The sequence below is a fragment of the Aythya ferina genome (genome assembly GCF_964211825.1).
Source record: "Aythya ferina genome assembly, contig: HAP1_SCAFFOLD_29, whole genome shotgun sequence".
NCBI classification, from domain to species: Eukaryota; Metazoa; Chordata; class Aves; order Anseriformes; family Anatidae; genus Aythya; species Aythya ferina.
Window position 1 is genome coordinate 1,656,333 of NW_028181463.1, and position 13,229 is coordinate 1,669,561.

General features: G+C 48.6%; 1 protein-coding gene and 1 pseudogene across 2 annotated transcripts; both read right to left on the minus strand.

Annotated features, from left to right (window-relative positions):
* Positions 1 to 714: 714 nt before the first annotated feature.
* On the minus strand, positions 715 to 1,656 carry LOC311428082 (olfactory receptor 14A16-like; annotated as a pseudogene). The gene has a single exon. The product of its transcript is annotated as an olfactory receptor 14A16-like (transcript).
* A 7,939-nt stretch (positions 1,657 to 9,595) lies between these two features.
* LOC311428083 (olfactory receptor 14C36-like) lies at positions 9,596 to 10,579 on the minus strand (the record flags this gene model as incomplete). The annotated part of the gene is made up of 1 exon (XM_084539641.1): positions 9,596 to 10,579. One exon carries the CDS (start codon positions 10,577 to 10,579, stop codon positions 9,596 to 9,598), a length of 984 nt encoding a protein of 327 aa, XP_084395767.1.
* Between the last annotated feature and the right edge of the window lie 2,650 nt (positions 10,580 to 13,229).

A 13,229-nucleotide genomic window follows, 5' to 3' on the forward strand; every position in this document is an offset into this window, starting at 1 on the left:
TCCAGGCTCCTGGGTTTACCTTCAGCAGCCCCTTTTGTTACTGTGGTGCTAGCAGGGAAGCAGCTATGACCCAGGGCTGCACAGTGCCTGCTGCTGTCTGCAGGGATCGGGATGCCCTGCAGAGAAAACAGGACTGTCATCGAGGCATATGAGAGCTCAAGACTAACAGATACAAGAGCACAACAGAACAATGTGGAAGCCAAAGGGAGCAGCAGTGAAAAGGCCATGTCCTGCTGCTGGCCATGGCCATGGCTCCAGGAAAGCAGCAGCCCCGACCCGAAGGCAGCAGACAGGCAGAGCCCAGCGGACAGTGAGGGGCAGCCCCGACGGCCACCGGGGCTGCTCCTGCATGTGTCAGCTGGGCTCTTGGCCCTGAGCCCCTCCTGCATGCTGGGGTGCTCCCCCAGCTCCAGAGGGGATGGGAAGAGAGGGATACTGAGACCACTGAATTCATGCTGTCTTCTTTATTGTCTATACCTACAAAGGAAGCCTAGTTCAATAGGTTAAATAGAAGATGTAGTCAAAGTAAAAAAATTACTAAATAAATTAAAGCAATATCAAAAGTTATGAAAATAACAAAAACAAAAAATAATATTAAAATCTCTCATCTCAGTTTCTCAAATAGAATGGTAGCATTTAGAGGATAATTATTATTATTACAATATGATAATAATACTAAGTACAAAAAATGATATGATACAAATCACAATAATGTCAACAATACTGATGTTTAAGAAGCACATATAGAAACAATTTCCTCACTGCAACCTTGAGTTCCTGGTTCCTCATGCTGTAAATGAGGGGGTTCACTGCTGGAGGTACCACTGAGTACAAAAGTGACACCACCAAGTCCAGAGATGGGGAAGAGATGGAAGCGGGCTTCAGGTAGGCAAACATGGAAGTGCTGAGAAAGAGGAAGACCATGGCCAGGTGAGGGAGGCACGTGGAAAAGGCTTTGTGCCGGCCCTGTTCAGAGGGTATCCTCAGCACTACCCTGAAGGTCTGAAAATAGGACAGCACAATGAAAACAAAACAACCAAAGAATAAAGAAACACTAAACACAAGGATGCCAATTTCCCTGAGATAGGAATCTGAACAGAAGAGCTTGAGGATGTGGGGGATTTCACAGAAGAACTGGTCCACAGCATTGCCTTGGCAGAGGGGAAGGGAAAATGTGTTGGCCGTGTGCAGGACAGCATTGAGAAAACCACTGCCCTAGGCAGCTGCTGCCATCTGGGCACAAGCTCTGCTGCCCACGAGGCTCCCGTAGTGCAGGGGCTTGCAGATGGCAACGTAGCGGTCATAGGCCATGATGGTGAGAAGGGAAAACTCTGCTCCAGCCAAGAAGACAAAAAAGAAGACCTGTGCAGCACATCCTTGATAGGAGATGGCCCTGTTGTCCCAGAAGGCATTGGCCATGGCTTTGGGCAGAGTGGTGGAGATGCAGCCCACGTCAAGGAGGGCGAGGTTGAGGAGGAAGAAGTACATGGGGGTGTGGAGGCGGTGGTGGCAGGCTATGGCGCTGAGGATGAGGCCGTTGCCCAGGAGGGCAGCCAGGTAGATGCCCAGGAAGAGCGCGAAGTGCAGGAGCTGCAGCTCGCGCGTGTCTGCAAATGCCAGCAGGAGGAACTCACTCACAGAGCTGATGTTACACATTCAAGTGTAGGAGAATGGTACGACCCCTGCCTGCTTCATGGGTGGGGGCGAGGAGGCAATGAGGCCCTGGAGCTTTAACGATCAGCTGTCTCCTAATCAGTGGCAGTGGCAGAGACAACAGCCATAGCCATGGGCACAAAGACCTGGGTCCTGCTGGGACTTGGAACCTTGTCATAGCCCTTGCTCGTCTCTAAACCAGGATGGCCTAGAGAATCCCAGACCTGTACCTCTTTACTGGTTAGTTGTAGACACTTGTCCTTGTGGTGTCATACCGGATCTGAGCTGAGTCTGATAACTCAGATCTTTTTGGTGGCCATGCTCCTCGTAAGGCAGCTCTGTGTGAAGTTGGCCTGGTTCCTGCTGAGCAGGCACCACTGCTTGTATGGCATCCCTCATGGTGCCCAGGCCCTCCTTGTCCTGTGTACTCAGCAGTGTCCCAGTCTGCTCTGATGTGTGGCGTTACTCTCCCTCTCGTTCAGGACTGGGCTCCTCTCCTTGTAAATGTCTAGAGGTTTCTTTAGACAAAATCCTGTAGTTTCTCAAACTCCAACCACACTGATGCTCCGTTCTGTCAGCTGTTCATGTCTGCAGGCAGACAAGACAGTTCAGCCTTCATGTGATTGTGCTGTCTCTGACAAGACAGCAGCATTGGGAGGTACAGGGGACACAGAATCACACACAGAATCACACAGAATTGTCTAGGTTGGAAGAGACCTCAAGATGATCGAGTCCAACCTCTGACCTAACACTAACAAGTCCTCCACTAAACCAACGTTTGGATAATACAGGAGTAACCAGTTGAATGGAACTGCAACACAGTCACAGAAAGGTAGTGGGTGGAAGGCTGCCAGATTCTACTTTTTCTGTTCTTCATTCTCATGCATGCTGTCAGTTTCTCTGGAGCTGTGTCCTAAATATTATGGGGTTGAGCAGGACAAAGTTAGAAAGGCCAAAGCCCAGATGGAGCTTAATCAATCCATTCCTGTCAAAGACAATAAACACTGCTTATATAAATACTTTAAATAAAAGAGGATTAAGAATCATCATAAATTACTGGATGTGGGGGGAAACCTGGTGGCAAGAGATGAGGTAAAGGCTGAGGTACTTAATGCCTTCTTTGCCTCTGTTACTAGCAGCAGGACCAGTTGTTTCCCTGGGTTTTTCTTCCTCCTCATGGCCAAAGCCCACCTTTTAGGGTGGTTTGTGTCTTTTTCTTTCTTTTTTTTTTTTTTCCTCCTGTTCTTTCCTACTACCAAAGCAGGCTCCATCAGGGTGGAAACCACTCCTCAAGTAGGCATCCCAACCCAGCAGACTCCTTGCGGCCTCTCAGCCAACCAGACACAAGTCACCTCAGCAGCAGCTTCCAAGCCAGGGGTCTGCTGCTGGCCTTGCAGCTTCTTGGCTACACACAGCCAAGCCTTGTGCCTGCTGCTGTGCAGTCATGGACTCAAGCAGAAGGGACAGGACAACCCATGTTGGGGTCTCCTTTCAGTCTGGGTCGTCCTGGCTCTGGAGTCAGAGGGGATCCCCCAGTCAGCATGCCAAGCAGGTGCCTTCTGCTGGCCTAGCAGGGCCACTGCCAGATGTCAGCCCAAAAGTGCAGATCCCAGGGAGAAGGCAAGGCTGACCTGCCACCTCCAGACACAAGTGACCTCACAGTCCCTTTGCGTGACACATTCCTGCTGCTGCCCTATCAAGTGCAGAGACAGAAGTGACCTCAGAGTCACTGCCACAGTCATTACATGAGAGAAATTCCCCTGGTTGAGGTACAGCTGCCTTCTGGAGTCAGACCTTCCACTTCTCGAGCCTTTCAGAGCACAGGGGTGGCATACAGCCCAGGGCTGACAATAGGACATGGCCCCCAGCAGGAAGCACTGCGGTCATGCAGAAGGTGCAGCTGGGAGTGCTGTCCCCCTTTGCTGACAGAGGTTGGAGCACTGTCTCCCCCATGTGGTGTCTTCCCCGTGTGGAGTATGGTGCCTTGTCTCCCCCACCGCACGGCCTTGACTCCTTGTCTCTGCTGGGCCCCACCCTCCACACGCAAATATGTCCCTTGGCTGTCGGCTCCCTCTCCCCTGCCCTGTGTAGCAAGCTGGAGCGGACAGGTTACCATTAGATGTGGTGGTGCTTCTGTAATTCACATTGGTGATGGCACAAATGACAGTTCCTTCACCAGTGATGTACATCCTTCTTCATGTTAGGACATAACTCAATGTCCTTCACTCTGCTTTATCACACTGATGAACAGAACATGGTCTCCTTGATTATTCTGAGGCACAATGCAATGCTTTTTGCCTTCTACTACTCCGGCACATTATGTGTGACTTTCTCTTACTCTGCACATTGACCTGATGGATCATTTCACATGTTTTGCTTTCAAAATCTTAGCTGGACCAAGACCATGTCCAAAGTGGAGCAAGCTGATGGGTTCTGCCTCAGCCATTTGAACCATGCTATACTTGAGTTTTTCAGCCTGAGTTTGCTAAAGATGACCCAGGAAGGTAAACGGATGTTCCAGTGTCTAGTAGGAATAAGGGAGAGTATCTCATGTTTCCAATGGCCATTTCAAATCTAGGTCAATCTCAGGACCCCACTGAAGAAGAGGTTTGTTTTTGAAGGGGTTTCCTGTGCTGGACTGGGCTGCAGTTACAGGGACAAAGACCACTGCTGGCAGTGGAGGTGCCCTGGGAACTCCACCTGGCTCCATCTGATTTTCCCAAAGGGCTCCGGCCTCCTGCAGGTCTTTTCTGACATCTGCCAGTCCAGGGAAGTGCCTCAAACACAACAGGACCACAGGAGGTTTTCCCTGGTCGGAGAGCAACGCTCTGCCTGAGTACTCAGTTATTTCTTTAGTTCTTAACTAATAAAGCAACCGCTCATCAGCTCAAATGATTCAATTCCTTCTGTAAAATGTCTCAAGTGAACTGTAATTCCAATCAGGAAGAAATTATAATTTCCATGATTTATACTCATCTCAGAAGAAGAAATACAGATAATCTCCTTTACTTGCATTCTCATCACTTTGTCTATCATGGTGTGCTCCCTCATCTTCCAGGGACAACACCCATCTTGATTACACAGACCCTGCTGAACGTCCCATTTCCACCTGCCTGTCTGGACCCATGCACTTCCCATGGTTCTCCTGGTTTGCCCTCCCCTTACTCTTCGAGCTCGCCCATCTCTCAGCAGTCTGTCTAATGGTTTCCTTAGCAAGAACCTCATAGTTTATCATTGAATTAGTATGATATGGATTAATATTAACACAATTATTTGAAATTTCCTATTAATCAGTGGAAAATACATCATGTACAGTCATCCTTTTAAGAAGGTAAACATCACTGGAGGCAAAAAAATAAGGAACATGAGCTTTGTTTTTTTTTTTTGAAAATTGCAGCATGATTTCCTGATGTTTGTTTTGAAATAGGAAAAATCCTGCTCTTCCCACCTAAACAGGGCTTCAAAGGAGAAACCCTAGACCAATACAAACATAAGAATGATGCTCTAAACTGAAACACAACAAAATTCAGCCTTTAAAATGAAGAAAGATTTTTATTAGATGCTCTTTGAAATCTTCCCCATTAACTACAACATGAAAGCTCTCCAATTAGCTGATCAAATCTTGAATACTTGAAGAAAACGGTTGGAGAGATATGGCTCCTTAGGAGTTTCTGTGTTTTAATGAGTTCCATGGTGTATTTTGGTGCTGAGTCAATGAAACTTGGATACTGAGAGGAGAATGATGCAACAGAGCGAAAAAGCAAACTCAAAAGGAAAAGCTGAAGTGACTTGGAGTATTAATGGTCCCACTGAGGGCTGTTACTAACAAAGCCTCCCCAGGGATGTGTTAGGGCAGATAATTGGAGGCCATGATTACAGACAGGCAAAGCACTGTGCTGAGAAAAGTCTTGGTTGGTTTTGGTGAAGCAAAAGGTCTAAAGCCTCACCCCAGTCACTGTGAGGGGAGATCCTGCACCCCCCTGTCTGGCTCAGGACTTTTCCTGGAGGTCTGAGGAATGTGGTGGGCAGTGTGATGCCATGAGAAGAACACTGGTATGACACCACCCTGCCTCTGCACAGGGTTGCAAGGAAGCAAAGAGGCTGCACTGCAATGACTATATCTAGTTTACTCATAAGCTCTAGCCAAAGTGATAGGGCTGTTGGGTCCTTCCTTTCTTGCCAGCAATCTGCCTTCTCCTCTGCATGTTTTAATATGCTGTCCCACACTTTATCCTATTTCCTGGAAGTCTGCAGACAGCCATCTCTCTTCACCACCTTACTCTCATGCCAGCATTTCCATCATTTCACTATCTCATCAACTCTCACCAGCTGTTCCTTGAAAAACGAAGCTAAAGTCACATCACAGATACTCAGCAGCATCTTCCAAGCCATGGGCCTGCTGCTGGCCTTGCAGCTTCTTGGCTAGACACAGCCAAGCCTTGTGCCTGCTGCTGCCCAGTCATGGACTCAAGCAGAAGGGACAGGACAACCCATCTGGGGGCCTTCTTTCTGTCTGGGTCCTCCTGGGTCTGGAGGCAGAGGGGATCCCCCAGTCAGCATGCCAAGCAGGTGCCTTCTGCTGGCCTAGCAGGGTCACTGCCAGATGTCAGCCCAAAAGTGCAGCTCCCAGGTCTATGTCAAGACACAGGACTGTCACCTGCCACCTCCAGACACAAGTGACCTCCCAGTCCCTTTCTGTGACATGTTCCTGCTGCTGCCCTATCAAGTGCAGAGACAGAAGTGACCTCACAGTCACTGCCATGGTCACATTCCTCCTGCTGGGGCAGAAGATCCTGAGGCAGAGCTGAGCTTTCTCTAGCCCCCTTGGTATCTCTTTTTACTTTCTGGGTTAGAGATTATGCAAAGTTTTAGTGGGATTGTTTGGTGTTCTGCTTTTTCTCTCACGTCTGTGTTTGAGGTATGGACAAGCTCTGTGGTTTACGGGTGTTTTACATCTGCCAAGGAGTTTAGGGTTAAATAGAGCATTTTAATGTTAGTGGTAAGTGAAGGGATTACGGTTATCAAGAGAGAAAATTGATTCCTTTCAGAGTGTTGTAGTAGCATTTAGGTTTAGGGATTAAAATCACTGTTTCCAGTAAGGTAAGGTAAGTAAGTAAGTAAACATACATTACTGTTTTAAGTCAGTGTTACTGCAGCATTGGCATTGCATGAATGCTCTTACCTCTATGAAGTCATTAATTTCTGCTGGCCATGTGTGGTGGTTTTACTCAGGTGGGCAGCCGAGCTCCACCACAACCGCTCTCTCACTCCCCCTCTCCTCAAAGAGGAAGGGGGAGAAAATACAACACAGAGAACTCGAGTTTAGAGATGAGAAAGGTTTAATTAAAGGGAAAAGGAATGGGGAGGAAAAACAGAGACAAAAGAAACAATCAGTCTGCGCGGAAGCACAGAGAGAGAAAAAATTATTCTCTACTTCCCATCAGCGAGTGGTGTTCGGCCACGGCCTGGGAAGCAGGGCCTCAAAACGCGTAGTGGTTGTTCAGGAGGAACAGCCCCCTCCCCCACGAGAGCCTCCCTTTTATTGCTGAGTGTGACATCAGGTGTTATGGAATATCCCTTTGTTGGTTTTGGTCAGCTGTCCTGGCAATGTCCCCTCCCCATCACTTGCCCACCCCCACTGCTGGCTCTTGGGGGCTCAGAAGGAGTCCTGATGCTGTGCCAGCACTATGCAGCAATAGACACAACACTGGAGTGATATCAGTGCTGTTCCAGCTACGAGTGCAGAGCACAGCACTGTGTGGGCTGCTGCAGGGAAAAGGTGACTCCAGCTCAGACAGACCCAACACACAGATACTCCACTGAAATCAACAGTTGGACATAAATGTCCATTGCACCAGTTCCCACCTTAGGCTGCATGGAGGCACATAAATTTTTATTATTATTGTTATTATTATTATTATTGTTGTTGTTGTTGTTATTTTATTTTATTTTATTTTATTTTATTTTATTTTATTTTATTTTATTTTATTTTATTTTTTGAAACAAACAACTGTAAACCATGTTACAATTTGCTGAAAAATAGAACAAACTCCTCAGCTGTGTGCCCAGTCCAGGCTGCCTCTAGGCAACTTCACATTCCAAAAGGAAGAAGTAGAAATTAGATGGACAAGAAATTAGATTTATTTATTTATTATTTTTTTTGTTTATTTTATTTTATTTTATTTTATTTTATTTTATTTTATTTCAAGATAAAATATTTTATACAGCTAGATTGGAAATGCTAAATAGAAAAAGAGTTGAGGAGCTGCCTAAGGACATGATTAGATAAACTTGTTAAACATGGTCAAATTTGAACTCCCTGATGGTCAGAGACTAACTGGGTAGGTTAGAGGGATCAGAATGATCAAAGGTTTGCAGTGGGCAAATCTGGAGACCAATGGGAAGTGCATAGGTCCAGACAGAGAGCTGGAAAGGGAAATTCCAACACTGTCAGTTTAATCAGGACCAGTGGAAGATTATGGCCTTAAATGCACATCAGAATCAACAGAGTAGTGCAAGTGCAGGGGAAGAACGGTATTTCTTTTTCTGCAGTGAATATACATCCTGGAAATTCTCATTTTGTGACAACAGAAATTCAACTTAATGTGGGGCACTTTGTGGAAAGGATTCACCCAAATCCCTTCAAGTGATGACGATTAGGTGCTCTATTCCTTAAATACTGAAGGAATGCACAGGATTTTGGGCAAAGCTTTGCTGTCTGACCATAAGCAACCAGTTCCACCTCTAGATACTCGGCTGCATCTGAGGAACTTCCCTGGACTGGCCGCTGTCAGAGAGGACCTGAAGGAGACCCTTGGGGCTACAGATTGAGCCAGGTGGACTTGCCAGGGCACCTCTACTGCCAGTAGTAGTCTCTGTCCCTGTAACAGCAGCCCAGCCCAGCACAACAAACCCCATCAAAGACAAGTCGGGGGCTCTTGAGAAATGGTCATCCATCTGAAATGGTCATTTCGAACATTGGTCATACATGTACAGCATTGGTATCACACCAGTGTTTTGTCCATTGCTGAGCAATACTGGCACAACATCAGGACTCCGTAAGGCTTGGATTGCTTTGGTTTCCACCAGTCACTGCACAGGAGATGGAGGTCCATGAAGCTTCAGGACCTCATCTAATTCCTGGGAGATCCCCAGCACAGAGTGCCTGTGCCCCACAGGGCCAGCCCCACTCCCCAGGCCAGCACAAGAGGCCTGGCCCAGCCACAGAGCAGCTCCAGATTCCTCTCCAGGATGCCATTTGCCATCAGACCCAGCACCAGTGGGACAGTCCCAGGACAGTCAAAGGCCAGTTACTGTTTGCTGGGCAATGTGGAACCAGGAAGGGAGCTCCCAGTGCAGTCCTCGGTCTTTCACTGGTCACTTTGGAACTCTGATCTGCGGTGAAGCCGAGAAAAGCAAGAGGCCTTCCCCGGGAGCAGCTCCTTGGGTGTATACCTCACACCACGTTTGGAAGACAGACATGGAAGGGAACAAGTGGAGAGTGTGGAAGTGAAATGAGTAGCATGAAAAAGCCACATCCTGCTGCTGGCCATGGCCATGGCTCCAGGGAAGCAGCAGCCCTGACCCGAAGGCAGCAGAGAGGCAGAACCCAGCAGGCAGTGAGGGGCAGCTCCAAGGGCCACTGGGGCTGCTCCTGCGTGTGGCAGCTGGGCTCTTGGCCCTGAGCCCCTCTTGCGTGCTGGGGCTGCTCTCCCAGCTCCAGAGGTGGGAAGAGACGGCAGCTGAAAGTAGTTAATTTATGCTGGATTCTTTATTTTTTTTAGTTACATGGCAAAGCCAAGTTCTACAGTTACATGGCAAAGCATTTGGACAAAAAATAAAAAGAAATATTAACAGATAGGAAACATAGAATATCATTAATATATGATAATCACAAATTTCAGAGAATGGTATAAAAGGAAAATAATAAGAAAAGACTGTTCTAACATATTGTCAGAAAAACTTTGAGTCCGGTTAGGACTTTGGGTTCGTTATTTAGATGAAAAAGAATGTATCCAAAGAGTTTCTGCAAGGCATTCTTGAGCTCCTGGTTCCTCATGCTATAGATGAGGGGGTTCATGCCTGCAGGAACCACAGAGTATAGAACTGCAACCACGAGGTCCAGGGATTGGGAGGAGATGGAGGGGGGTTTCAGGTAGGCAAACATGGCAGTACTGACAAACAGAGAGACCACGGTCAGGTGAGGGAGGCACTTGGAAAAGGCTTTGTGCCGGCCCTGCTCAGAGGGCATCCTCAGCACTACCCTGAAGATCTGCACATAGGAGAAAACAATGAAAAGAAAACAACCGAATGCTAGACAGACACTAAGTAAAATAAGCCCAAACTCCCTGAGGAACAACTTTGAACAGGACAGCTGGAGGATTTGAGGAAGTTCACAGAAAAACTGATTAAGCTCATTGCTTTGGCAGAGGGGCAGGGAAAATGTAGTGGCTGTGTGCAGGATAGCAATGAGAAAGCCACTGCCCCAGGCAGCTGCTGCCATCTGGGCACAAGCTCTGCTGCCCACGAGGCTCCCGTAGTGCAGGGGCTTGCAGATGGCAACGTAGCGGTCGTAGGCCATGATAGTAAGGTTATAATATTCTGCTGATATGAAGAAGAGAAAGAAAAAGACCTGTGCAGCACAGCCTTGATAGGAGATGGCCCTGCTGTTCCAGAGGGCATTGGCCATGGCTTTGGGCAGAGTGGTGGAGATGCAGCCCACGTCGAGGAGGGCGAGGTTGAGGAGGAAGAAGTACATGGGGGTGTGGAGGCGGTGGTCACAGGCTACGGCGCTGAGGATGAGGCCGTTGCCCAGGAGGGCAGCCAGGTAGATGCCCAGGAAGAGCGCGAAGTGCAGGAGCTGCAGCTCGCGTGTGTCTGCGAATGGCAGCAGGAGGAAATCGCTCACAGAGCTGCTGTTGGGCATTTCCTTCCTTTGGACACTGTCGTCTATTGAAGAGAATGAAGAAAAATGTTGGAACAGACTTCTCTGAGCACTCTGAGCACACAGATTTCTCTCAGGGAAACCTATTGCATCTCATAGAATTCCCCCCAGCCCGAGTCTCTCTCTGTGCAGGAGAACCTTTCTGCATATCTCCTGCTTGAGCTGTGGCTGGTGCTGGCTGAGAGCGGCACTGGGAGCAGGGGCACCTGTGAGCTCCGGAGGAGTTGTTCAGGGAGTGCAGCAAGAGGGAAGCACGAACATGAGGGAAAGTCAAGTTCAGTCGACGTGTGGTATCACTGAGCTTTGCAGTCATTTTGCAAAATCTCATCCACCACAGTGTAGAGCAAGGTAGGATTTGCTTTCTTTTCCTTTCTAATCCTTAGGACAACAAACAAGCTTAGGGGTTTCTCTGAGAAGAAAGTAGAGCCAGTTGAGAGCACAGAAGCCGCAGTCCAAGTGAAGCTGGTCAGAATCCTCACCTTTTCTCCTGGTGTCTGATCAGGATCTCAGCCCTTCCCTCTTTTCCCAGGGGTGAAGAGACCTCAATCCAGCTGCCCACTGACAGTCAGCCAGCAGCACGGACATGGCCTTAGCATGGAAGTGTCCTCTCCTTGAGGTAACTGGATAAAAGAAGGATTCCACAAGAGAGCTGCATCCTGCTGGAGAACAGTCTAGAGCACAGGAGGATGCCCCATAGACTTCAGATGGTTATCTGAAAGTTGGGGTGCATCCCCAGCAGTGTCTGGGGAAGGCTTGATCACTCTGCTCTTGGTTTACCAGGAGCAGCCATGCTATGGAAATCCAAGGGGCTTCTGCCAGACTTCCTCAACTCACACTGCAACCCAGCAAGACTCTCAAAGCCTACTGCATTGCCCACTACCCTCCCAGAAACAACACCCAGCACGAGACCCTTCCAGGACCTGCAGTTGCATGGCCCTGCAGCCAGGGACTTACCTTGTCAAGGGCTGTGCAGGTTTCTCCTGCAGGCAGCTCTCAGCATCCTCCCACTGCCAAGTGCCTCCGAGCCCTCTCTCCTTTTCTTCTCCCTGTGTCTGCCTCTGTGTCTCTTTCCTGCTGCGCTGTGCAGAGGAGCTGCTCCTGGGCACAGCTGTCTCTCTGCTTCATGGCACTTTCTGAAATGTGTTTTCTCTGTCCCACGAGCCCGCCCCAGCTCAACAGCACAGCACCAGCCCAAGGCACTGCAATCACCCCTCTGGGGGCTTTGATGATGAGCCCACAAACCTCAGGCACTCAGAGAAAATTGGAGACATCTCTCCAGAAGTCCAAGTCAGAGGCAAGTTTCCTGCAGTGTCCCCCTGAGGGCCAGTACTGACACAGCCTCCCTTGGAGCTCGTTAGAGCAGAACACTGGAGGCATTGATGACAAGGAGACAAAGGCAATGTGAAGATGACACTGATGTGTAGGAAAACTGGATGTGTTTCACCAAGCACAAGGGCCAGGTCTTGACCCCAAGTGCTTCGGAAGGGAGATCCTTTCCTTGACAGGTTACTCTTTGTGGGGCAGTAGGAGATGGGGATGTGCATGGCCAAGTGTAGAAGAATAGTACTACCCCTGCCTGCTTCATGGTTGGGGGTTAGGAGGCAATGAGGTCTTGGTGCTTTAATGATAATCTGTCTCCTCATGGGCGTCTGTGGCAGAGACAACAGTCATAGATATGAACACAAAGACCTGCTCCTGCTGGGAGTTTCAGCCTTGTCACAGTCCTCTGTCCTGTCTATACATGGCTTTCCTAAGGATTATGAGACCTCCACATCTTTCCTTTTTGGCTGCAGACCCTTATCTCTGTGGTGTCACAGCAGATTGGAGCCGAGCGTGATAACTCAGATCTTCTTGGTGGCCATGCTCCTCATAAGGCAGCTCTGTAGGAAGCTGCCCTGGCTCCTCATGAGCAGGCACCACTGCTCCTATGGCATCCCTCGTGGTGCCCAGGCCCTCCTCCTCCTGGCCACTGCTCACTCTGCACGGTCCCAGTCTGCCCTGATGTGTGGTGTTCCTCTTCCTCTGGTACAGGACTGGGCTCTTCTCCATGTTAAAGTCAAGAGTTTTTTGAAGTCAAAATCCTGCAGATTCTCAAGGTTCACCCACAGTGATGCTCCATTCTATCAGCTGTTAGCAGGCAGACAGTTCAACCTTAGTGTAATTGTGCTATCTCTGACTAGATAGCAGTAGCAGCAAGAGTTGCAGGGAAATTTAGATAATTCAGGAGTAACCAGCTAAATGGAGTTGCAGCACAGTCACTCAAGGGCAGGGGATGGAAGGCTGTAAGGTTCAACATTTGCTGCGCGTTTTTCTCATGCATGCTGTCAGTTTCTCTGGAGCTGTGTCCTGAATGTTATGGGGCTGTGCAGATCAAAATTAGAAGGGCTAAAGCCCAGCTGCACCTCAATCCATCTATTATTGTCAAAGACAATAAACAAATAGAAATAAAGGCTTGACGTCAGGAGGGGGTTCTTCACAGAGAGGGTGGTTGCACACTGGAACAGGCTCCCCAGGGAAGTGGTCACTGCACCGAGCCTGTCTGAATTTAAGAAGAGATTGGACTGTGAACTTAGGCACATGGTCTGAACTTTTGGGTAGACCTGTGCGGTGTCAAGAGTTGGACTTGATGATC